The 27,422-nt window shown below is 39.0% G+C and overlaps 1 protein-coding gene across 1 annotated transcript in view; it reads right to left on the bottom strand.

Moving 5' to 3' along the window:
• RNF17 (ring finger protein 17) overlaps positions 1 to 18,339 on the bottom strand; it is a 56,670-nt gene extending 38,331 nt beyond the window's left edge. Inside the window, exons 1-12 of the mRNA XM_075082737.1 lie at positions 18,253 to 18,339; positions 17,526 to 17,617; positions 16,762 to 16,820; positions 15,950 to 16,005; positions 14,422 to 14,521; positions 12,209 to 12,289; positions 10,629 to 10,729; positions 9,634 to 9,805; positions 8,185 to 8,261; positions 4,955 to 5,029; positions 3,500 to 3,774; positions 229 to 306 (exon numbers count right to left, since the gene is read on the bottom strand). Of these exons, the coding sequence (XP_074938838.1) occupies positions 229 to 306; positions 3,500 to 3,774; positions 4,955 to 5,029; positions 8,185 to 8,261; positions 9,634 to 9,805; positions 10,629 to 10,729; positions 12,209 to 12,289; positions 14,422 to 14,521; positions 15,950 to 16,005; positions 16,762 to 16,820; positions 17,526 to 17,617; positions 18,253 to 18,329 (1,243 nt within the window). The 5' untranslated portion in view covers positions 18,330 to 18,339. The remainder of the gene's footprint in view (positions 1 to 228; positions 307 to 3,499; positions 3,775 to 4,954; positions 5,030 to 8,184; positions 8,262 to 9,633; positions 9,806 to 10,628; positions 10,730 to 12,208; positions 12,290 to 14,421; positions 14,522 to 15,949; positions 16,006 to 16,761; positions 16,821 to 17,525; positions 17,618 to 18,252) is intronic.
• Positions 18,340 to 27,422: the final 9,083 nt, after the last annotated feature.

Raw genomic sequence — 27,422 nt, 5'->3', positions numbered from 1 at the left:
AAGGAAATCAATTCATGTGCCCCAAGCATGCTCTTACATGTGAGCAAATACATGTGACGGACAGTCAGGAGATCTGCTTCCTGGTACATTCCTCATGCCAACTAGATTTGTCATGTAGAATACATGTGTGTCCAACTCTCCAACAAATTCCAGTGTCTGCTCTCACTGCCTAGAGGATGGGCCCCTTCTAGTAAACTAAACCATTCACCAGATAGGAAAACCACTAACCAGCTTTGTGTTGAAAAGGTGTTTCCTTCTTGAAGATTTTCTTCCTCTGTTCATCAGCAAGATATTCTGTGGGAATCTCTGTTTATTCGTTTAGAAGAACAGTTTAATGACTTAGGTTAGTTAAGTATTTATACATGTGTAGTAAAGCAGCAAACACAGTAAAGAGAAATGACATGTATTGTAAGGGTACTGCAAAGGCAAAAATTCTCAGATGTGACTAAAACCGATGCAGGCTCAGCAACTATGTGCACATGACCAGCCCACATGCTAACTCCAAGATTACAAAACTATCATTGAAATTCTTAGATTCAGGAATCATGCAAAACTTGTACAACACTGCAGTGTGAAGGAATTTTGTTCTGACAGAAGTTTTGTGAAGTCCACTGGGATTCTGGGATATGCTGTTTTATACAGCCGTGCCCAAGCTCTGAAATCTACTTCACCTTAATCACACCTACATGCTTCCACAATTACTGTCATGTACCACCCCTACCCTCTCCCTCATTGGGATTTTCTAGGTATGCTGTGGACACAGAATGTTCTGAAGTGAAGCATCTTAACTAGAGTATGGGGGTCATCTATCTATTCCTCCTATTATCTAATTGGCATTACCATGTTCCAACTTAGAATACATACAATAATTTTGGTTGGAAAAGACCTTTAAGATCATCAAGTCCAACCATAAACCTAGCACTGACAAGTCTACCACTGAACCACATCCCCAAACACCACACCCATACATATTTTAAATGCCTCCAGGGATGGTGACTCAACTACTTCCCTAGGCAGCCTCTTCCAATGCCCGACAACACTTTCGGTAAAGAAATTTTTCCTAACATCCAGTCTAAACCTCTCCTGGACCAACATGAGGATGTTCCGTCTCGTCCAATCACTTGTTACTGTGGAGAAGAGACCAACACCCACCTCACTACAACCTCCTTTCAGGTAGTGGTAAAGAGCGATGAGGTCTCCCCTCAGCCTCCTCTTCTCCAGGCTAAACAACCCCAGTTCCCTCAACCACTCCTCAGAAGACTTCCTCTCCAGACCCTTCACCAGCTTCATTGCCCTTCTCTGGACACACTCCAGCACCTCAATGTCCTTCTTGTAGTGAGGGGCCCAAAACTGAACACAATATTCAAGGTGCGGCCTCACCAGTGACAAGTACAGGGGCACAATCACCTCCCTACTCCTGCTGGCCACACTGTTCCTCATACAAGCCAGGATGCTGTTGGCCTTCTTGGCCGCATGGGCACACTGCTGGCTCATGTTCAGCCAGCTGTCAACCAACACCCCCAGGTCCTTCTCTACCGGGCAGCTCTCCAGCCACTCTTCCCCTGGCTTGTAGCGTTGCATGGGGTTGTTGTGACCCAAGTGCAGGACCAGGCACTTGGCCTTGTTGAACCTCATACAATTGGCCTCAGCCCATCAATCCAGCCTGTCCAGGTCCCTCTGTAGGGCCTTCCTACCATCAAGCAGATCAACACTCCCACCCAACTTGGTGTAATGTGCAAACTTACTAAAGGTGCACTCAATCCCCTCATCCAGATCATTGATAAAGATATTAAACAGAACTGGCCCCAAAACTGAGCCCTGGGAACCCCACTCGTGCCCAGGCACCAACTGGATTTAGCTCCGTTCACCACAACTCTCTGGGCTCCGTCAGTACCCTTGGGTGGATCCCATCTGGCCCCATAGACTTATGTGTGTCAAAGTGGTGTAGCAGGTCACTAACCATTTCCCCTTGGATTATGGGGGCTTCATTCTGCTCCCTGTCCCTGTCTTCCAGCTCAGGGGGCTGCGTACCCTGAGAACAACCGGTCTTACTGTTAAAGACTGAGACGAAGGCGGCACTCAGGACCACAGTCTTTTCTTCAACCTCTGTCACTATTGTTCCCCCCAGCAGCCAGTAAAGGATGGAGATTACCTTTAGCCCTGCTTTTGTTGCTAAGGTTTTTATAGAAACATTTTTTTAACTGTCTTTTACAGTAGTAGCCAGATGAAGTTCTAGCTGGGCTTTGGCCCTTCTAATTCTCTCCCTGCATAACCTCATGGCATCCTTGTAGTCCTCCTGAGTGGCCTGCCCCTTCTGCCAAAGGTCATAAACTCTCCTTTTTTTCCTGACTCCAGCCAAAGCTCTCTGTTCAGCCAGGCTGGTGGTCTTCACCACTGGCTCACCTTTCAGCATGTGGGGACAGCCTGCTCCTGAGCCTTTAAGATTTCCTTCTTGAAGAACGTCCAGCCTTCCTGGACTCCTTCACCCTTCAGGACTGCCTTTCAAGGGACTCTGTCAACCAGGCTCCTAAACAGGCCAAAGTCTGCCCTCCAGCAGTCCGAGGTGGCAGTTCTGCTGCCCCCCCTCCTTACTTCTCCAAGAATCAAAAACTCATCATTTTGTGATCGAGCTGTCACATTACCCACAAGTCCTTCTCTGTTTGCAAACAACAGGTCCAGTGGGGTGCCTTCCCTAGTTGGCTCACTCACCAGCTGTGTGAGGACATTATCTTCCACACACTCCAGGAACCTCCTAGACTGTTTCCTCTCTGCTGTATTTCCAGCAGACATCCGTAACTTGAAGTCCCCCATGAGAACATGGTGAGACTTCTCCCAGCTGCTTATAGAATATTTCATCTGTCTCTTCATCCTTGTTCCTAATTCCTTCACTAAAGCCCTATCCCTGAGCACCTCCTGGACACCAGCTCAGTAGGCTCTGCTGGGCTCGCTCCAGCCTGACAGTGACTTTCAGCACCGCAGGGTCCAAAGCTGGATACAGTACTCCAGACTCCATCTCACAAGAGCCTAAGAGAGGGGAAGGATCACTTCCTGCAGCTGTTAGCTATGCTATTACTAATACAGTCCAGGGAAAACCTGACGAGCTGAAGAACTTAGTTGTTATTTCCAGCTAACATAGGACAATGCCCTGTGAGAAGATTCAGGAAGCCAGGGGAACTGCCAGAATAGCATCCTCCAGGAGCCGATGTCAGAAACTGAGGCTGACTGTAATCACTAAGAGGAAAGAGAATCATTCAGACAGACACAGGAACTTGTGACCCCTCTTTGAGAGGACTTGTGTTAAAGTTTTCACTAAGCTAAGCTGAAGGAGGACAAAAAAGAAATTATCTTAGCTCAAAGGAAGATAAAGTGAAATACAGACATAGTTAAAGAATTCATATGAGCCTACTGTAACTACAAACACAGAACATAGTACAAACCATGTAAATAACATCATGCTCAACAATGGAACACTGAATGCATCAGAAATTAAGAAACTTACTTTCTAGGTCATCTTCAAATATTGCTTCTATTATGACATCAGGGCTGGATGGAGACATGGGGAGAGCAGGAATACTTTGATGACTTATCACAGGAAGTGTTTCTTGCACTTCAGTATTTTTCACTTCTTTCTGAACACTGAGTTTATTTGCAAGAGCTTTTATTTTATTTTCTCTGCTAAGTGCTGGAAACATATTCTCTACAGATGACTGAGTATCACAGCCTGGCATTTCTTCATTGTCATCAAGGATAAGAGCGCGTTGTCCATTATCTTCACTGTATTTGGGAAAACATTTATTTGGAGACAAATTAATATAACCTTGCCCGTTTTCAGAAAAGTACCCGAGTCAAAGTAGAGGTTTTACTACGAACGTATCACTACGTTAAGGAAACGCTTCGTAAGAGCTGGTTGAAATAACCTGTGTTATGTTTTTGAATGTGAAGACAACAAAAACAGTAATATGGTTTCTGAAACCTAAAAAGGATTGGTGCAGAAATGGCACATAGTCTTGACCACAGCTCAGTACAAGAGCTACCCTGCTTAAATGATCAGACACCACAGGTACAAATACAAACTATTTGAAACAAACTGTAATGATGTGATAGTTCATATTAAAAACAAAAGGCATGTCAGATGCTTTTGCACTAACAGTTACTCTTCACTGTAATCTGCAGGATTTTCAAATATTACAGTACGCAATAAGCCTCTTTTAAAGTAACAAGTGCTAACTACAATGGCCTTAAAAAAATCAATTTAATTTTCTCAAGTTTTTGCCGAAGACTGTGGGGAAAAATAAACGGACTAATAAAATAAAAGCAATTTTAATTTTGAAGATAAAAGCCAGGTTTTTCTCTGGTTCAAGTTCATCTCAAGTACTTTCACATTTGACTTAATCAGTATTTAGACTATGAAGTAGAAATACTATCAATTTTAGTACTTGCTGTTGATTTTAGAGATTTATTTACACTTTTATGAAGTAATTTTCATATGCTGAAATGATAAACATCTCTATTACGTGTACTATGAACGTGTAGATGTGGTGCTTAGGGACATGGTTTAGTGGTGGACTTCGCAGTGTTAGATTTACAGTTGGACTTGATCTTAAAAGGTCTTTTCCAACATAAATGATTCTATGGTTGTATCACTAAATGCCAGCCAAAGCTGAGAAGCACACAGCATAAAAAAATCTAGATAACTTAATTGATACAGTGAAATACAGTTAGGTGAAACACAAGTAAAACTGAAATGTCAGAATTGAAACACTAACTGGACTAACTGGAATGCTGATTGAAATACCAGCATCTGAAGTTTTGCTTTATTTCATTATACTCTTAACAAACGCATAAGCATATACAGGTTTATGTTTTATTTTTATATTTGTTCTCCAATGAATATTTAACCATTAGAAGAACAGGTAAGTTACTGTACCTCTCCTTTTTAGTTAAAAATACTTACTGCACTGTTGTTCCCCATTCAATCTTGCCCAAATTTGTTAACAATGATGTTATCTCATCAGTGTTTAGGAAGAATCTCGAGAGAAGAGAAGAAACGTTACAGAAGGTGACCTGAATACATAAACCTGACAGTTTGAGATGTACAATATTTTTCAGCACAATATTAATGGCAGGGCAAAATAAGAGATTAATTACCTACTCCATTTTCATTCTTCCACTCCTATTAACAACAGATTTGGTTGCTCATTTATCCTCACATTCATACTTAAGAAGCCTCTTGCCTTTTGCTTTCTCTCTCTCTCTCATGCACAGAATACTCCAACATTCACTTAACTGAGTTTTCACACCTATACCCGGTTTACTTCAATAAATTATTCTACATGGAGGAAAAGAATTCTCCAACAGTCCTGAAGAACAAAACCATAACTGAAGTCCAAAATGACTGTTCTTTTTGTTCTGTTTATTGTTACACTAAAAAACAGCTGTTTCCTTTACCAATGAAAGCTAGCAATATCTTCTAAGTACTTTTACAGTTAGCCTAACAGAACTGTGAATATAACTTCATTCAATCAAATCCTTAGCTTTGCCATCTGGTTATGATGAATAATTTGTGAAAACAGAAGTGTACACAGTATTTTCTTCTCCCCTCGCCCCTTCAGGAATGTATCTACCCTTCATTCTACAGTATTTTAATTCTATGGAACGTGTCTCAACTCTTACACACCTCCTAGCTGTGAGCTTTTTCACCTTTGGTGTTATTTTGGAGTGGCACCAGCATGCAGGCCTTTATACTTATCCTTCATCAGAACTCCTTTTTCCCGTTTTGTTCAAGTTCTTAAAAGGTCTTCCAATACAAACAAATTTGATTTTGTCATATTTTAGCTTTCTTCTAGGTTGGAAGAGTTTGCCACTGTGCATTTAAATAGGCTTCTCTGAAACTCTCTTCCAACACTAACATTATGTTCAAAACGAATCCTACCAAGTCACTTAAGTTTACTAAAATATGTTTAAAGATTCCTTTATCCACATTCTAATGACTCAACTAACATATGACAGGAGTCATAATTTTTGTCAAGCATTGAACAGGCTGCCCAGGGAAGTGGTAGAGTCACCATTCCTGGAGGCATTTGGCTGAGAATGTTGGGGTTGTTCAGCCTGGAGAAGAGAAGGCTCCGGGGAGACCTTATTGTGGCCTTCCAGTACTTAAAGAAGGCTTATGAGAAAGATGGGGGCAAACTTTTTAGCAGGGCCTGTTGCAGTAGGACAAGGTTTAATGGTTTTAAACTAAAAGAGAGCAGACTTAGACTAGATATAAGCAAGGAATTTTTTACAGTGAGGGTGGTGAAATACTGGAACAGGTTGCCCAGAGAGGTTGAGGGATGCCCCATCCCTGGAAAGATTCAGGGTCAGGTTTTCTCTGGTGGTACCAAGCTGGGAGGAGTGGCTGATACGCCAAAAGGCTGTGCTGCCATCCAACAAGACCTGGACAGGCTGCAGAGCTGGACCTGATGAAATTCAGCATGAGAAAGTGTAGGGTCCTGCACCTGGGGAGGAACAACACCATGCACCAGTACAGGCTGAGGATTGACCTAATGGAAAGTGGCTCTACTGAGGACCTGGGAGTGCTGGTGGACAGCAGGCTGACCCTGAACCAGCACTTTGCCCTGGTGGCCAAGGACAACGGTATCCTGGGATGCATAAAAAGGCATGTGGCCAGCAGGTTAAGGGAGGTTATCCTCCCCCTCTACTCCACCATAGTGAGGCCACATCTGGAGTACTGTGTCCAGTTTTGGGCCTCCAAGTTTAAGAAGGACAGGGAACTGCTGGAGAGAGTCCAGTGGAGAGCTACCAAGATGATCAGGGGACTGAGGCATCTCTCTCATGAGGAAAGGCTGAGAGACCTGGGTTTGTTCAGCCTGTAGAAGACTGAGGGGGGATCTTGTCAATACTTACAAATATCTGAAAGGTGGGCGTCAAGAAAATGGGGCCAGACTCTTTTCAGTGGTGGCCAATGACAGGACAAGGGGCAATGGGCACAAGTTGGAACACAGGGAGTTCCACCTCAGTATGAGAAAAAACGTCTCATAACAGAGCAGTGGAACAGGCTGCCCAGAGAGGTTGTGGAGTCTCCTTCCCTGGAAATATTCAAAACCTGCCTGGATGTGTTCCTGTGCCCCCTGCTCAAGCAGGGGGGTTAGAAAAGATATCTCCAGAAGTCCCTTCCAACCCCTACCATTCTGTGATTCTGTGGATGGAGCTCTGAGGAACCTGACGTAGTTGATGATGTCCCTGCTCATTGCAGGGTAGTTGGACTAGATGACCTTTGACAAGTCCTTTCTGACCCAAACTATTCTGTGATCTAAAACATGTTTAGACATGGCACTTAGGGACATGGTTTAGTGGTGCACTTGGTAATGCTTTGTTAACTGCTGGACTCGATCTCAAGGGTCTTTTCCAGCCTAAATAATTCTATGATATTTTTCACACTTTGCCTGCAATTAATCAACTTTGAGCTTCATTCCTTTATGCCAGTCAGAATCTGATGGCACACAAACACTCTGGAGCCCAGAGCGGTTCCATGTCCTAAAATATAATGGGATCCCCAAGATGTTCCAACCTAACACCATCTTCATTCTGTCCCTCCTTCATCATTCCTGAACATGGCCTTTAAACACTAAGATTACAGTACTCTGACCAGCCTTATGACCAAGCTGCATAAGGTCAGCTGTACCACAGCCATGACGTATTTTCTTGCTCATTTCTTGTACGGAAATCGTATTTGTCACTTCCAATGAGGGCATCATGATAATGGGGACTTTTTCACAAATTTCTTCGTAGCCATCAGTGCCCCAAAAAGCATTTAAGTCTTTCCTGAAGGTGAGAAACAGATTTTTTAAAAAAAATAATTAAGCCATTATTTCCCCTATTTATACTTGTAAAGGAAGGAGCAGAATTTTAGGAGTGGCAGAAGTCTGTCAATAATTTTTAAATGCATATATTTTTGTTTATATAGCAGCAAATTGTATGTGCTTTCTCCCTGATGCCTCAAAGCAAGGCTACTCTGCATCGTTAGTGATGACTTTATATACACCTGAACCAGTGGTTTTTCAGTAAAATGCAAGCGAAGCAGCTTGATTTCTGTTGTTTAACTGTTATATGAACAGTTTTTGTAATTAAGATAACCAGTCCATCCATTTATCTCCCAATATACCTCCCACTCCAGTCATTTACCTTGGAGATATTTTTTCCTTCAAATTATTCACTCTTGAGAGCTCAGCCCCAACTGGCAACTTTAAGTTATAAAGAACCTGAAATTCAGAAGTACAGTCTTAGCTTCTATAATACAAAAAGCAGATTATACAGGCACCTATTATTTACAAAATGGCAAAGCCACAGTGTGACATCTTTGATTTTACAGAAAAAAAAACCCAAGAGTTTACTCACTAACAGCTAATAGGCAATTCTCAATTATGTCTTCTTACATTGCTATGACCTATTGGTCAGGGATTTTGTAATGTTAGCATGTAAATAAGAGCAGGAGTCAGATTTTTCTTTTGTATGAAGAGCTACTGATAAGGCAACTTCTAAGTAAGAAGGCAGGCCTATGGGAGGACAGTGGTGCAGCTCCCAGAAGTCACACTGGGCAAGACAGAGGCAAATGACAGAAAAAAGGGAGAGATCAGACTTCTGGGTCAGATGAGAAAGACTAATTTTCTTCATATGGAAAGTGATAACTGGATGCAGGGAACATGCCAGTTTAAAAATCACAGTTTCAAAGAATGACGAGATCAGTTACTAGTTATTTTTTCAACACAAGGACTACAAAGACTCCAAATGAAATAACTGGGTGGCACATTCAGAAAGAACAGAGGGAGTTATTTCATAAACACCTCATGTTAAAATGTGGAACTCTGCTACTGCATATGAATACATACATGTAATGTACCTATGTACACCCCACATTACACTGCCACAAGCATTATGAAGACATTCAAGGAAGTGTTAACACAAGCTTATGTTACAATGAGGTAATGTTTACTCAGTGTAATGACCCTGATGTATCCCAGTGATCGTAAAATCCTTAACCTTCAACCTCCTACACTAAATGCCCAGGTTCTTAGATTCTTCCTCCAAGCATCTTTTCCTCTGTTTTCAGAGACAGGAGACTTCAGAGGATGGACCTTTGGTCTGAAACAGCATGGCAGGTAGCCATGGTTTCTTTGAACAGCAGATATGAAGGGGAGAAAGAATGAAGTAAACGCCTGGGACCAAGAGGATCAGGAGAGCATGGCTATTAATTCTGGAGTAGTTCAGTGAGAAGGTTGAAGAGCTCTGGAATGGTAAGGCTTGACAGACTTCTGAAGTGCTGAAAGCACTGCCCTTTCACTGATCAGTACCATGTCACAGTTTTCCTGTCCTCCCCCTCCATTTGCTGTTTTGGATAGCAAGCTCTTCAAGGCAAGGACTGTCTTTTTTGTTTCACATCAGTCACCAGACCCTAATTTGTGACCAAGACCAAATATAGCCTCTCTGTGTGTGTGCAGAGGTGGGGTAAGGATATATTACTGCAAAAATCTCAATGCTGAAGTCAAACTGAAAGACTGATCACAGAAACTTGCAATCCAAATTTGATTGTATTCATTAAAAATAAATTATTTCACAGTGCAAGAATGTAACTACCTGAGCGAGATCACAATAGGTTCTTACAGAAGGTGTAATTTTTAATTCCTTTGCAATCCTAATGGCACCAATCAAGCACTTTTTCTTCTCTTCAATGATTTCCTTAGCTTTTGCAATACCAGCACTGTAGTTGTTGATGTTCTTCACTAATTCTGCACACAACTTCTTTTTCCTGTATTAAAAACATCACTTTTCAGAATTTAGTAAACACTCAGCCATAAAGATGCAAACTTCAACTATAACACACAATTGATAGTTATACCACAATACAAAGTGGATACATCTCACACAGAAGTATAATTTTCCTCTAACAGTAAAAAGCTGAAAGCATGGAAAATCCACTTAATAATCGGAGGAACCACAAAAGTTAGAAGAGTTCACACTGAAAAAACACGGTTCGGATAAATTTTTAATAAAAGTTTAAATCACTCTTCCACTGAAACCTTCTGATATTTCCATACACATCCAACTGAAAATTAAACAGCTGGATTTTGCAATTCAGTCTATTAAGATATCAGGTCCTCCTCTTACAGGTTCTTCTGGAATCCTAAGCTTTGATACCCTCCCCCAAATCTGAAGATACAAATATTTTTCAAAATTAAGAAATGAAGTGTCCTTGGGCTTCTATCAGCTTGAAAATTTGCTGAAAGTGTTTTAAAAAGTTATTCTCGCTATTAAACCAATCATCCACTAATGGCAGTATCAAAAAACCTTTGTAACTGAGCTATTTCAGAATACTCTTAATGCTGTTAGTTTTCTAAGTTTTTTCTTTTTGAAGGAGCAGAGGCTGCATATGCTAGTGTTTTCCAACCATGCACACCAGCTCCAAGATGCCACTATGGAAAGGTAGAAGCATTGCACAAAAATTAGACAGGCATTATGAAATACTGCTATGAGGAAGACTGACATTTCATTTAGAATTCTTTTATCTGAATTGGAAACAACAACTTCATAAAAACAGCTCACCCCCACCATCCTCCAAACCAGATTACTACCTTGACAGGAGAGAAGTAACAAGTTCATCAAATGTTCTATCTGCAGTTTCTGCAACTTTGTCTCCTTCCTGCTTCACTTTCAATTCCAAGTATTTCAGCATCTATTTCATTCAGTATTGAATAAACATGTATTTACTATGTATTTATTCATTATTTCATTATTCTCACATTACTTTTTTTAAAATTCAGAACAGAACGGAAGCAATGGACAGCATGACAGCAATCAATAGTCCAGCAGAAAGACTGACACTAAACCACACTGTGGTTAAGTTAAAAAAAGAGATGGCAGATCAGAGGATAACTACATAATGTAATGTAAGAAAAAATACAGCTCATTAATCCCTTTGTTTTCTCTAACTTCTAGTCAGCTCGCACTGTCTGGATCCTCATGACAACTGAAGTCTTTAGCTCTGTGAGGGAAGAAACACATAGATCTTGGGCCCACTGCCTCACTTTCCTTACTTGACATTCTAAATATAGCACCACACAGAAAACTAGCATGCTAAGATTTCTATTGCTTTTTTTTGTTTGGTTGGTTGGTTTTTTTAAACTCATTGTGAGCATAAAGGGAAAAAACAAAGATTCTTCCTCTGGCTAAGCATCAGTTTTGTCAGTGTAGTTACATTTAATGAAGACACTATGGAAAAAAATCTCAGTAATGTGACACTGCTTTTGCAATTCTCTGTCTTTGTTGAAAAGCTGTTGGAAGACCACAGGTGTATGCATGAGCTATTGTATTAGAGCTGCTGAAATGGCAGGTCTTTACAAGATGCTATTAGTATATGAATTAGGTATTTAACATAACTTTGCTTAACTGACAGACCAGCCACTGCAACCAAACAGGTTTTAAGGACACTTCATGCCACACTTACTAGAATGAATTTGCTTTGAGCTTTTGGGTCATTAAACGACTCTACACCTGGTATCTTAGAATACATCTAAAATGTAAACAGATGGTAAATTCAGAACTGCAAGCTTTTCTACAGCACATTTAATAAGAGTTAAAGTTTAAATAAAATAATTAGCATTGATTAAGTTCATAGGTTACTCAGTAAAACCTATTAACAGCATTATCCAGTATTTTAGGATTCTTCCTATATTATATACTGTGCATAAAAATGCAGTACTTGACTGACATGTTTTGCATATTGTGTCTGTTAAAATTACTTCATTTGCCCATATAACTGCTTTCACACCTTTAACTCCAGAAAGGGGTATGGGAAAACCTGGAAGCTAGCTCAGCTGCTAGAGCAAAAACAAATGCTGAATTTTAAACTGATCCAAGGAACCACAAGCTTAGTACTTAAAGACTGGCTTATATATGGTTCTGCTAAATATATGAATTGACCTAGTAACTTTAAATGCATAGGCTTTTGTACTCCCTTACAGACTATAGCCTGAAGTTTAAAGTTGTATGTTCACAGAAATAGCATAAACAGTTGAAAGACAGAAGAGATGTTAAAACAAAGACAGTAAAACCGTGTTTAAATAGCGTGCTAACGCATGACTACTCATAACAAAAGCTTCAATCAAGGATACGAATTAGTATTTCATGATTTATTTAACTGATTTTCACCCACCTCATCTGCATCATTTAAGTGGCTGAGATTACAAATAGCTATGCACAAAGCTTCATCAATATCTTCCACAGTTTTGCTGTCCTGGGGAAAGATTTGTCAATGAATATAAAGTTGCTCGTATGACTGGAAGACAAGACAGGCTATATTGTGGGTGACTGTAAGGCTCTGAGTGGTTCTACGGCTGCAAACAGGCCCAAAATACTTAGCTCACTTGAATTACACTGAGAAAATTTACATTGTAGTATTTCTGAGACATGGGTTCTATCTTTTTTTGTTCGTTAAGTACATCCAATTTATTCGCACAGACACATACACAAAAAAAACCCAAATTAAAAGACAGTACATGAAGAAAAAGCAAGATAAAGTTACTAATACAGAGGAAATAAAAAATGCGAGATGGAAGAATGGGAATACTGCAGCCTAGAAAAAGTAAAGCAGTTAGGAATATCGTTTGGGCAAAACCAACAAAAAGGAAAATTGATGCAAGAAAAGACAATAAAATACTTGCATATGAATTGACACAGCAGCAAATGTACATACAGAAACATCTTATTTTGTCACTGCCACTACTAAAGCTAGCGTTAAGAGTACTGGCTAGAGTGCTAGTATTTTGCTAAAAGCAAAATGAGAACATCATCAGCTGGGGATGACCCAGCATGAGGGGTGGTCAGGGATGGTGCTGGGTAAGTGTGTCACTACTAGGCAGCCAGTTCACCTTGCCAAAAGGCAACTTAACTAACATGGAAACACCTCCAGTTTCTAAAAGGTTCCTCACTAGTGTTAAGGAGAACAAACACAAACTTGAGAGAAATTAAAGTTTAGAATTCAAAAACCTGGAACAGTTCTGTCTCTGTCCAGACACCGGTGTAAGTGAAAGGAACTGCTGCCCACAATCTGGGAGAGACCTGTGAGTTGCATAGATCACTACAGAGTTTATTAAAGGAGTTTGTTGTCACTTCCATTTCTGGAACAAAAATTAACATATCTGAACATCTCAGACCAATTATGTCTCCTTCCTAGGAGCAGAAAAAGGGAAGAAAACCCCTCCTCCTGTTATGACTTAGATATTCACTGCATTCGGAATACTTCCCTATGACAACTATTCCCACTCTATTTTGAGCAGATGCAAGGCGACATAATTGGTAAAAATGTAATGGAGTTATATTGCTCCCTCTCTGCTTCATGGTTCTCATGATTATCAATGACGCAGTAATAAAAATCGTTCCAAAACTCAAAAAGACATGGATATACTCATTCAGTGATTTAAGAAACTATACTGCCAAAGATCTAGTAATCAGCTGAAGAAAATAATGTAGCAGTTAGCCTAGGATCTCAGTAAACGTGCATTTTCACATGAGCTCAACAACTTTCTCCAAAAAACCCAAAATGTTCTGTCAACAGAAGAGGTGACTACTGTCAAAATACTAGTTATGACCTCAAACTCAAGATATTCCAAAAATAACCTCAGGCTACTTCCTTTAATATTTTGCCAACACTAATATTTTAAGATAACATGACATGGCTTTATTTCAAACAGACTTAAAAAAAAAAGTTCAGAAGAGAAAACCGTTTTCAAACTTTAATGGGCAACATAAAACTACCTAAGAAGCCAAGACAGACACTTGCAAGTTACAGGACATCTCCATAGAAGAAAACAGGACTGGCACAGGATGTATCATTCATTTCCATTTTATTCCGTCATTTAAAAATATACACAATGTTAGCTGACCTGGCCTAAAACTTCACAAACCTCATTCAGAAAGATCAAGCCATCAAACTTAACAGAATGTTTCAAGAGAGATCCATTCATCCAACAACCTTGTGTCCTGAATGACTACTTTAAGGACGTTTTGCATGAGCCTTGCAGCAGTCTCAAATTTTTAAGAAATAAAAAAATTCCCAAACCAAATATTGTGAAGCCTCAGGTGGTTTTTTTGCCTTTTTTTTAAAAAAAGCTAAATTCTAAATACATAGTTTCACAGCCAGCTGAATACACTAGTCCACCTCAGCTATGATCTGGTCGGGTTTGAGCTGTGTCCTTTTGTCAAGTTATTTTATTAACACTGTAGCTGCACAGTCATTTTGTGATAAGATGGAATAACAGCACCTAACTATTAAGGCTGCAAGTTTTTGTTTTTTTAAGAAGTGCATTATTAACTATGCATATACAAAAATAATGAGTGAAAATATAAGGAAGTTCCATATCAACACACCATGTCTGCTGATGGAGCTAAAGTTGATTTATCCCTCAGCCCATCATTTGATGAAACGGGGTGCTGAAAATTTCTCTCTTCAGTACTGTGACTGAAAGGCCTGCAAAACAAAACTCTAAGGAAAAAACCTATACATTTTAAACAAAATATCAAACTTCCCACAAATACTTTAGACACAATTTGAGTATTCAGAACTCTGTCATTAAATACATACACACACCATTTTCAGAACAGTAGGATTCACACTGTGGTATACTGCAGATACAGAATTTTTCAAAAAGTTTCCTTTCTATTAGCATCATATTAAAATTCATCTTCAGTAACTATTTTTCATCTGACAATTTTGGCAAGGCTGAACAAAACCTTAGTAGGTGGTAGTGATTTTTCTTCTCAGAGTAAAAGGCATGACTATTAACATTCCAGGATTCATTTTTCATTTGTTGCGCAAATATTTCCTTTAGATATCTGATATCCAATCATACATTGATCAGGCTGTTAAAATCTTTAGAATATGTGGCAGATTATACTAAAACCATCTACTGACAACCTCTTAGAAAGGCTTTTAAATTCTATTGTATGGTCACCTATCCCTGCTCTTCTGTGAAGTATGCACGCATCTGAACAGCTGTCAAGACTCTCACAAATGCAGTCTGCATAAACCAGCCCAACTACAGGAAGGAAGCGCTGTTTTTCATTCTTGTGCTTAATTTGCTGTTTCTGATGGACTGTGAGAGGCCTTGGAAAACACTGCTGTAGAGACTGACAGCCATACATGAAATCTTGAGCTTCTATTTTACTTTGGGCAAGGTTAGCCATGCATGCTAAATGCACCAATCTTGGAAGATAAACTTCCTATACTTCCCTTACAGAACATATCTGTATGGAACAGCTTCCTTATGTAACACAGCTGTAAGAACTATCTGGGCCTAGTCTCATTTGTATCAACATGAATCTCCACAGCAATGGCAGTGGGGGGAAAGACACCCACTTGATAACTTCCTTCAATTTCATATAAGCTAGACAAATTATTAAATTAATGTAATTTAGATTATGATGATACCACAGAACATACCACATTAACATGACTGGTTAAGCAGAAGGTGCAATGGGAGCAGCAGTGGGGTGAGGGAAAGGAGGCACTTCAGTTGCACAGTCCTTCCTACTATAGCGTGGTATTTCAGCACTTCTCTGCTCTTCCTCTGAACCCTTATCAGGGAGTTACCAGAGTGTTTGGAACAGAAAGTTCTAACATTTTCAAGCCAAACCAGTCTGTTTCTTGAGTACAAATAACATTTAATTGAAAGGCATCAAGTGTCAAGCAAGTTGTGTTCCCACAGTATTAGACACCCATACTGAGAACACATCAGTAAAGTTTAAACACTAAAAAAAAGAAAAGAAAAAAAGAAGAAAAAAACCCAACCCAAACCAATCAGCCCAAGAAAAACAGCCTGAAGTGCTTGCCTGGTCAAGCCCTCCCCCCGTCTGGCATCTAAACCCATAAAAAACAGTTGAGTTAATAAAGGTTTACCTTGCTTGCCTTTGTGAGTTGCCACCACATGGACCAAGTTTAAAATCAGTTTTGGTCTAAATTCAGAGGGAAAAAGTAAAGCAAGTTCAAATAAATCATTAAATCCAAGTCCCAGTAAAAGAAAAGTTCTATAAGCCTGTTTCCACCTTCAGTACCTGCCCCACATCCTATCTTTTGCATAAATTAAAAATTTAAAAAGCATTTAATATTTGTCCAAAATACGGATTTCTGTGAAATAGATGGCATTAGCACGTCATAACACACGAAAGATTCACAAACAGAGCATTTTTTAAAAATGCAGAAACAGTAACATATTCCTAAGTTACACACTGCTGTGCAAAGTGAAGTTTTTTTTTTTTTTAAAAAAAATCTTTTAAGTCCTTTTATTTGCAAGCCAACAGGGAAAGAGGGTTTTTTTTCTTAAAGCAAACAAAAAAAACCACAACCCAAAAAACCAGAAAGAAACCCCCAAAAAACCCCATGTACATATGCACCACTTGCGTTCTTCACATTATGTGCAGACAACAGGGTGGAACAGAGTTGGCAACATGGGGTGCTAATGAGAACCATAAATTAAACTTTCCTAAAACCAGACTTCGGACATCAGATGCACACTGCACAGCTACACTGCATAATGATTAATGCTAGCAAGGACTTGCTGGGGAGCAGGTGGTTATAAAGTGCAGGCCCTTACCTCAGAGGGGACCTGAGCTTGCTTTAATCATTTTGAATGAAAATGCAAAAGATCCTGTAATATCACTACTTCAGACCACCACAGCAACTACTGAACAGAAAGCTTTAGATCAACTTACTTCTGTAGAAGAGAAACCAAGTAAGTCAGTGTATTCATCCTTCAGATCATCATGCAATGCTGTAAAAGCAAGCATAGGAAACACTTGACTGCAAACGTCGTTAACTGGAGAGCATCTTAATCAACAGCACAAACTGGAATACATGATCACTGGAGTAGCCTTCTATGTAGTATTCATCAAATTAACAGGAATTTGGACATTGACTTTTGTTAGTGACAGAATCTGAAAACTAGGAATAGAAGTCCAGACAAATAGATATGGAATTCATCTGGAATTACAAAAATTTACTTGCATTTAATGATTAGAGTTATTATCTGCATGATTAGCTGTATTAGGTTGCTGCTACATTCAGGGCAGGATAAATACATGAAAGGAGAATGGCAAAAAGGTTTTTTTCTCTTGAAAACATATATTCAAAATGTCTACCTATAGTACAGGAAAAAATAGCATTTAAAAAGCGTACATAAAAACTACTTGCTCAACACAATTTTACAGCTCTTGGAAAAAAAGATTCTCAAGCAGAAAATCCCAGAAAAATGAGGTTTCTCTTAAAAAAAACTTTTTAGTAGCTTTGTCAAGAAAAACAGCAGGAGAAGAGAAAGGTACTGGTCATTCTTGCTGAGTACTGGAAATGTAGTAAATAAACAATGCATTAATCAAATCTGGCAGCCCATCTACTGTCTCATACAGACCCTATAAAATACAAATTAACAGTGCACACCACAAAATTGCTAGAAATAAAAGTCAAGATCCAAAAGCCTTACCTTTCACATTCACGGCTTCTGACACATGACACAAATCCCTGTTTCTCTGAATCGATTCTGTAAAATCCTCTTCTAGTATCTTAAGACATTGCCTTCACAAGTCAAAGTAAAAGTTTAAGATCATTAGGGATATCAACCAAACATAAATTCTGACTTCCAACTCTCTCAGAACTAAGCTTGCCCACTTTTTACCAAATTACATCATAGAAAATGGCGCAGGTAATGCAACACGCACACAAAGTTTTTGTTACCCTCTTTTAACTGGAGAAGCAATTTACTTCTATGACACTGAATTCATGATCTATAAAGTTGGTGCTAGAGAACGCAGAACCAGCATTTAGGGTAACTAGAACCAGCATTAATACATTGTTATATAATGAATTTTAATCACATACATTCTACAGTTAACTAAAAATATATTGAGCAAATCAACAGTGATTTATTTACTTGTAAAATATACACAGATCAATACGAGCTATTGATAGCCTAGTCACTCAGTATTTGACAACTTCTTAATCTGCATTTAAAAGGCCTTCCCTGAAACTATTCCAAATACTTTCTACAAACTGCATGTTGCACACACGTACGTAACACATAAAAATGGACTCACTTGCAACACTGCAGAATACAAAAAATATTTTCTACATTTCCTCTATACTATTTACTTATAATTATACATTCAGAACTTAAAAATAAAGCCAGTACAGTAATCTCAAAATTCACACACCTTATAGCTTTCATTTTCCGCCTGTTAAGTTCTTCATTACCGTCATCCACCACGGAGAACTCTTTCTTTCTACTCATGATGGCGTCTGACTTTAAAAAAACAAAAAGTGATGTCATCACTTGAGCAAATACTACAGGTTACCGACATCACTTGGCAAAGAGTAAAATGAAAAAAAATAGACACAACATTCATAGAAAACATACACCTACTTTTTCCTTGAAAAGCACATCTTTTAAATGGAGCAAAACACTGGCCTCTTTTGCACTATCCAGCTACTCCACTAGCTACAGCGCTCCACCTTACCACTACCACAGCCCGCAGGAGACACCGCTACTGATCTTCAAACCTCCTTCCTCTTCATATATCCTCAGCGTGATTCTCTTTTATGCATATCTCAAAACTCTAAGTTCACGCCCTGTTTGCAAGCCACCATATATAATGACCCAGCTTCTTTACCTTTAGGCCTGTTTTTATGGTGGTTTTTTTTCCAAAGAAAAACAAACAAACAAACAAACAAAAAAACCACAGCAAAACTTTGGGTTGTGTGGTTTGGTTTTTTTTTTTTTGCTGCTCAGCGGGAGAGGTACTCTTTCCTCCTAGCCTGCGCCCAGAGCACCACAGCAGCTGCAGGCTCCACGCGCCCGCCAGCGGAGACTGGAACAAGGATATACCGGGACGGCAGCTCCTCAGCACGAAGGAAAAACAACCACGCCGCCTCAAGGAGCCCCCCGCGCGCCAAAACAGCTACCCCAAGCACCAATCACCGAGCGCTACGTCAGCCCTCGATCCCATCGCAGCCAATCACGGCGAGGCGAGAGGGAGGGGCGGTGGTTGCTGTGGGCCGCGCGGGCAGCCTTCGCCGCTATGTTGGCACCCTGGGGCGCGGCAGGGGTGCCGCGGTCGGCGAGGCCCTGCCTGGCCCAGCCTCGCCCCTTCCCGCCCCCGCCGGGAGAGCACAGGTCGTTGCCTGAACGAAGGGTGATTCCTGGGCTAGGTGCCGTGAAGTTCATGCGGTGGGGTTACTTTATTCTACATGCATTCTCATTATTTGCAGAACGAGTAAGATGTTTTTGTAGTGTTTTACCACTCCCGTTTTGACTGTTACACGTTTAGCATGATGCTTTCCAGATTTATGTTTACATAACCTGTAGTAAAATCCAGTTAGATTTTAAAATTAAAAATATAGATTTCCCCCTGCAACTTCTAGACACTTGCCAAATCATGAACTAGGCCAGCTTTCCAAGAGGCATGTTTCCTAACAAAACCAAGGTTATTCATATTTTTGAACTGTTCACACAGTAAAACTAGGTTCTACCCTAAACCTTTCATTTTAAATGTACTAAGTGTTTGTTAGGCTGGGGTTTTGACTCAGATAGGCAGAGTTGGAAAGGTCACACAAATTCTACTCTAGGTTTTCTTAGCAACTTAAGTTGTGTGGCCAAGGCAAGGGGTAACTGGGGAAAAGAGCCAAAGGAGAAGGCTGTGGTCCTGTCTGCTGAAAGGGCAGAAGAATTTCAGGTGTGATGGGGAAGAAAGCATGAACAAAGCAGTGAAGTTCAAAAATTAGCAATTCTATGGAGCTAGGTCCTCACCTACTTTTTGGTAAAACACCCCAATCAGGCGAGCTTGCATTGTTCTGTTTATCTACACCTGAATGTGCATGATTTGGTTGTGAGGAGCAGAACTTTCCAGAAGTTATCTTCAAACTGAGTCAGCTTGAAAGTAATTTTCCTCAGAAGCCCTCACTGTTAACCAGGACCTGGTTAGACTCGACTTTCTGTAGGACGCTTGTGGAGATCTGTGGTCAAATTTTACAGCTGTGCCTTGTGCCCACTCTGGTTCCTTTTGGTCTACAGAAAGTTTGTAGGAAACCCTGTTTGTGAGACTAAAAATGAGCCAGGCTGAACTCGCACATAAAATATAACTTCTTGTTACAGGAGTGTATTTTTCAGAAACAACCTGCAAAGGCGTCCTACAAAATACTGTCAAAAGACAGGGCTGAGAACTGAAATTCTTATTTCTCCTTGACATTAAAGCTTACAGACTCAAGTTAGACATCGGTTCTATGGCACATTATCATTGACCCATCTTCAGCTACCCCATATTCCACAGGCAACAAATTAACCATCTCTCTCTCTGTCTGCTAAAAGCTAAACCCTTCTGCTCTCTGAATACCAGTTGTCTTTTCTCTCAGATTCTCCAACAAGTTTTTGCAATGAAGTTAATATCTCAGGAGTTTTCTCAACTTGTATTTAGCTTTGGAAATTGCTTCCTCTATTTCAAAGGGGAGGAAAGGCTTGTGTGCCCCAAATTTTGTCTTTATCTTACATATTCTATGTTAATTCCCACCTAAAAATGAGCTTTTGTGAACATTACTTAAGAACATAATGTATAATGGCTGAGGGGTAAAATGTAGGTTGGGTGATGGCAGACCTGCTGTAGATGTAGGAGAGAAAGGGAAATGATAGGAAGGATTGCCTTGGTTAGAGGTCTGAATGCAATTTTAAACTAGCAGTGTACAGGATTGTCTGAAAAGAAGCCTAACTAGCTCTTCGATGAGAAGCCTAATTTGGCCTAATTAGCTCTTTGGTGGGAAGACAGATCATCCTTGCTTTTATTTCAGCTTTAGCTCCATTTAATAAAGAAAAGCAAATAGCAACAAATGCTCGTGTTGTCATTTTCTGCTTATGAATTTGTCAAAATTAAAATACAGCTACAGATTCTGTTCTCTATCCCTTTACAAAGAATTATAAAAGATATACATACATATTATGTTATACATCATGCATATATTACGTTTGTTGTGTGAGCTCAGTCAGCCTCTACATGAAAGAATAAATGAACATACACTGAACCCCTTCAGTTTTGCGCTCATACCACTCTGAAAATCTGAAGACAAAATGGGCAATTTGGTTTATAATTTCTGAAAAGACAATAGTAATTTTCTAGAAGAGAAGAAACACCTTCTGGCTGTGCCATTAGCTATTCAGAGAACATTACTGATGTTTCAAAATTCTGTACGGTAGTATTTAAAATGCAGGCAAAAATCAGTGTTTCTAATGTGAATAACCACAAGATGGCAGCGTGAATTAACCATGGACTCACTCGTCCTGCTGGCTTCTACTTAAGTGTGACCTCAGCCACTTCACTAGCTTTGTGTCAGAAAGTATGCTGTACTAGAAAGATAACACTGAACAGGCTGTTGTCTTTGGTGAGAACAATGTAGTTGTATTTAAAAACCATAGTCAAATGCAGGTTTAAAACACACATATTTCCTAGATCATCTTCCCACCCAGGAACATGTAGCAGTTGTTACTTCTTCAAATGCATCTTTCTTTATCATCATGTTACCCTTTCTCAGCAAGAATGTCTGCTTTCAAAGTTTAATGACTACATGCACTAAAGCTGCCTAGTGTTTGGGTTTGTTTGGGTGGTTTGGTTTTTTTTTTTTTTTTAGCAATTTAGATGAGAGATTCTGCAAATGTATACCTTGGTTATTTGGTATGTAATCACTATTGGATTTTTTTCTGTAGTATGGCTATGTGATTACATGGTAAGCAGAAAAAATAGTTTTTCCCTAAGTGTTATGTGAGGAGCTGCATGTGTATTTAGAGAAGGAGGGAGACCCTGTTGTGTTACTGCAGCAGGGCCAAATGCAGTGATTCAGCAAAGTTTGTAGGTATGGGACATGCAAGTGTATAGAAAGTATGATTTCATCAGTGATTGTGTAGCATTAGCAGCTGAATTATCCTTTTCTAAGGTTTACAGGAGTTAGACAAAATATTCTGGTGGTCTAACAGAGAGGCACTGGTACCTGAAGGAAGTGTACTTAATCTCAACTCTTCACCCACAGTTTCTGGCTTATAACATTTCTGTCCTCATAGTAGTGGTATTGGGTGCTTATATTCAGTAGCTATTATTTATCTAATTTTCTACTAATGAAATGAATTGCAAAGTATGCCATATACCTTTTTCTAACCCACCCTGTAGGTTAAAGCCAACAAACTATCTGTAAATGTAATGGTGGGCAGTTTGATCCTAGGCACTACTGTGGCATTGGTGCTGAACTCACACGATTTTCTTTTCTCTACAAAATCTTTTTTCTGTCTGAAGCATAGTGTAACAAATTATCTGAGCCTTTCTTTAGGTATATTTATAGTAAAAATGTCATGAAAATTCATAGGTATAAAAACATTTAATTTAAAATGTTATTGTGATTTTTATAAGACATCTTTAAGGCTTGAATCAAGCTTTCATCCTTTAAAATTGTTGTATATCAGCCACTGCTAGGCTCATTGAAGATGGAACTCTGTCTCTATGCAAACCAAACTCTTTTTTGTTTTTAAAATCTTTAATAAGCTTGGTTTCACAGCAGAAATTCTGTCCGAAATTCTTCTTCATGAAATATGCTTTCTAGTCTAAATCTTTGGAGCATAAATGATTGTTTATTTAGTACAAGGGGGAAAAAAGTCTAGGTTTTTAGGGTCTAAACACATAGCTGAGAGGAACATGCTGGGTAGTGGGCTTGTTATTTGTCTTTACCCTATCATATAATGTAACTTAAAGCTCATCCTTTATTGCTTAGGTGTCTTTAAAACACAGCTTCAAAAATACTAAAGGGACATGGAGCCTTCAGGAGACTTTGAGCCTATTTGACAGACTTGAGACAATAGCCGTATTTGAATAACATGTGAACCTGAAACTGACAAATGCTAAGCAATGCTTTTTGGAAGCGAATATTTCTGCAGCATACATGCTTGTGTAGTCCAGAATTACTATAAACTCTCCAGAAAAAAAAAACAGAATGACCCTCTGTGTCACCGCTTTCAGAAACCAGATGAGATGGTAGACTATATTAGTAGTGATTCCATAGCCTGTGGAATAAAATATTGCAGAAGGTAGTATAATACACTGTGCTGCAAAAGCTGCATGTAGTTTTGACTGCCATATTTCTGCTCATGCCTGGGAAGAACAACTCCAGTTATGTTTTATGGAGCTTGTTTGTAAGAGAGTGAAGGTGTGGTAACCTGGGCAACCAGACTCCCTGGTAAGCTTTATGGTGCACACTGAGGCTTGCAGCGCCATCTTTTCATGTATTACTGTCCAAACTAACTCGATCCAAGGTAATTATATGCATATTGCAACTGCCTCCCTCGCTGTAGTATGTTTATTATTCAGAGAGAAAGATGAAAATTATTTGCCAGTCACAAACGGAGGTGGTGGAGGCAAAAGCTTAGGAAAAGCAAAACCACTCTGGAACACCTGCTTGGTCTCTTATAGAGATTACATATGAAAAACATGCTGAAGGGGATTTGGCTCATGACCTACATTGAACTTTGTATGTAAAGGCTAGGGATAGCTGGAATGCCTCACCTGAAATAGAGAAGACGTTTCTCCTATCAGTTCTCCTTTGGCATGTTTCTAAGTCAACATCTATGCACTCTATGCTGTGATGGATGCCAGTTTAAATGCAGTGATCTGGTCCTATGATAAAGAGTACGCCAAACAAATCATCTTGTTATGGTAAGAACCAAAATTACTAGAAGATTTGTTGGAATCACCTATGCGAGATGAAAGTGAAAACATCAGCAGTATTCTGTCAGTGCCTGTACAAGAAGTTTCAGCAGTTCAAGATACAAATATGCAGTGAGATTCCCCTCACAGCAGACTATTGAAAATACAATTTACCACGTATGGCTGTATAAGCCTCTCAGCACCCCACCGGGCTGCTCAGCTTTGGTGTCCCTTACTGGATCTCTTTGTCTTTTATAACCAATATGTAGAAAATAGTTGATTTCGTAAGAAGGCATTTAGAGAATTTACTAGTTAGACTTCTTCATAATGCATTGAAAATGGGGATTGATGAAGGGAGAGTATGGATTATTCCTATGGTTAATAAAGCTTTGTCTGATGGTTATGAGCTTGGATATTGAAACTGATGAAACAACAGTTTAGTACTGTAATCCTTCACTAACTGCTTATACAACCTTCAGATAGTTACTTGTCATCAATTACCCCAGTCTAATTGGGGTAATTGTTTTGTGATGTTTTGTCCAAAACTGTAGAGAAAGGAGTTGGACAGCTATTAGGGATTGTAATACCCATGAGAAGCGTCACATTCTGTTGGTTCTGAATTCTGTTGCTTTACGAGTAAAAGGGTTGTTGTTTAAGATGAATAGGATTACCGCCACGTGGCACATCCGTTCCAATCCCTCCATTATAATTACTATCAAATTAATTCTGCCTAGGAAAGATTTAAATATTTTACTAAAAGGTAACCTATGTCTTAATGTTTTTGTGTTATTTGGCAAAAAGAAAAGGGAATGGAATCAATGACAAATGGAGAATCTGAAATTAAAAGAGACTGCTAAATAAGTGGGGCACATTCTCAGGACTGTGAGTATTTTAATTTTAAATCTATCACTCTCTACACAAGGTAAAATATTAAAAATCCAAGAAACACAATGTTTCCCAGAGAAAGCTACGATTGTATGCCTCTTGTACCTACTGTTCCCAGAAATGGTCTTTGGATTGTTCATTTTTTTGGGTACACATCTACTATTTGAGAAGGTGTAAAATGTTTCCGCTACGTATGCAGCATATGAGAATTAATATAGCCAGTGCTTGTGTTGAATAATAAAAAAAAAGATCTGTATTTCAAATTTCAGTTCCTTTCAAAATGCAAGAAAACATCCTGAACAGAAGGTCTTTTTGTTTACCTTGGCTGGTATAGTTGGCTGCTTGATCTTTCATGTACTTATCCGTCTTTCTGATTTTTTGTGGAATAATAATTGAAATACATAGTTAATAACTTTTGTTGGTGAAAAAGCTACGTTTTAGTACATTCATGTAACTCTGAGCATAAAATTGAGGTTGATAATCGCATATAAAGAAAAATTATTCCAAATCACTTACAGGAGCATTCACTTTTGTTCTTTGCATTTGAAGGTAGAGATAAAGCGCAAGGAGTTGGACCTGATGATCCTTGCAGGTCCTCTCCAACTCAAGACATTCTATGATTCTATAAATATCACTATGAATGATGAGAAATATTCAGAGATTTCCATAGGAAAAGGCTTACTTGGACTCTAAGACTTAGGACGGATGTCACTGAAGAACGGTGTATATGATAGACATTTATGCAAGAACATGGAGAGGCATGGTTGTTAATTCCTTCTAAGTAACTTAAGAACCAGAAGGCACCTGATGAAATTATAAAATGACAGACTTAAATTAAGCAAGAAGGAGTACCTTTGAAAACAATCCATAATTTAATCGTAAAAACTACTTCGTATAGAATTATGAATGTATTAAAATATGATCAATTTTATGGTTCATTAATTAGACCAAAAGAACTGTTAAAAAGGATGATGCAGACATGATCTATTATAGCTCTGGTAGTCTCTAAATGCTTACAGCAAGAGTCTACTAAGGGAAGCACCATTCCACAGTGGCCTATTTTTATGTTTGCTCTAAACATCCACTTGTGGCACAGTAAGAGATAAGGCCACTTTTCTCAAATTGTCAGTATAGGCCAATATATTTTTGCTTCTTTTTCCCATGCTAATAGATTCTGACCCCAAAATCTAATAAAGGTCTAATACAATGTTAATATTGTAGAGTAATAGTGTGATATAGTGGCTCTTTTTTTGGAGAACTAAATTCAGTCATGGCACAAGATGATTCAGTATACATACAATAAATTTTTGCACACATACACTTATTTCAGGTGTGTGATTAGTTTTTTATACATGACTTAAATCCGTTTATCATACAAATGACTAAGTAGTTACACATTATCTATTTGATAGCATCACTGAAATACACTTTGAGTTTTAGTATATTCCCTGGTTGGGAAAACATCCTAATTAGAATTTTGGCTGTTACATTAACTTTAGCAAAGATGACAGTGTGTGAGTCGAGAATGGGAAAAACATTCTTTCACATGAAGCTATAATCCTTCCAATAGAGGCTGATGGCTTGCTGATGAAATGCAGTGGGGAGTCTTAAAGAGCAGTTAAACATGGGCTTACATTTCCTGTGATAGGCATTCTGGCATCTTATTTAATTCAGACACAGGCTTGTTTATGAGTACTTATAATGTGTCTCAAGTTTGTATAATTTCAGAGAATATTTGATGAAAATTTATGAAACGTATTTATCAAGGGGCAAAAAACTCAAGCATTTCCAAGTGTCTGTCTTGTGAAGGAAGGGCTTTGTTGGATTTCTTTTTCTCTCTGTTGCTTTCTCCATTTCTTCAGTCACACTTCTCAGGCTGAAATAATGTGTGGAAGCTCTTCCTTGTAAATCACATATATTCCAGGAATCACTGGAGTTCTAAATGGAAAATGTGAAGCCCATTCTTCTAAACTGAACAGCATACACAGCCAGATTGCAGCAGTAGAGAAGTGGCTGGAACAAGGAGAAAAACAAATCCCAACTTTTCAGGCAGATGTCAGTTAAAATAATGGAAAATACTAGGATAGAATCAGAAATGCTAGAAATTCCTGAGAGTGTATTTCAATATATTTACAAAGGGGAGTTCAGTCACATTCCAGGCAAAGTTGATCAGTTCAACCCTGGCTGGTTGTTTTCAGTTTTTCTAAGCAGGTCATAGGCCCAAGAGTCCTGGACACATGTTTAGAAACCCAAATCAAGTTGTTTTTATTCTGGAGTTGCTAATGAGTCCAGGAAAGAGCCTACAGGTTGGTTTGAAAGTAGTTTTGTTTTGGTGGTGGTGTTTTTTTTTTTTCCTTGTCAAGCACTTCTAAAAACCCATCCCTCTCAGATGGGGCTCTGTATGGAGTTTGCAGTTGAGGAATGTCATTAAGACAGTTTGGTTCAGCAGCTTCTCGATATGGACTTGAAGGGAGATTACTTGAGAATGTAGAAGAAAAGAGCTATGGTGTTCATGAAAGTGTAGATGGGAAGAACGGACTTAAAGAAAGAAAGCTTGACAAAAAGTCTATTCATCCCTGCCCAAAGTACTCTGCTGAAAATTCTACCTGGTTTTACTTATCTTGTTTTTTGTTTCCTGCTGAGGCAGCAGTAGAAGATCTTCTTAGGACTGATAAGAGCTCATGAGTTTTACTAATTCTTGAGGCTAATTAGAGCTAATTGTATTTTCCAGGTTGCCCGTTGTATTATTAAAAGTTACAGCTTCAAAAGAC

The sequence above is a fragment of the Phalacrocorax aristotelis genome, chromosome 1, assembly GCF_949628215.1.
Source record: "Phalacrocorax aristotelis chromosome 1, bGulAri2.1, whole genome shotgun sequence".
NCBI classification, from domain to species: domain Eukaryota; kingdom Metazoa; phylum Chordata; class Aves; order Suliformes; family Phalacrocoracidae; genus Phalacrocorax; species Phalacrocorax aristotelis.
The sequence above is the reverse complement of the archived record's forward strand: the minus strand, read 5'-3'. Positions and strand labels throughout refer to the sequence as shown.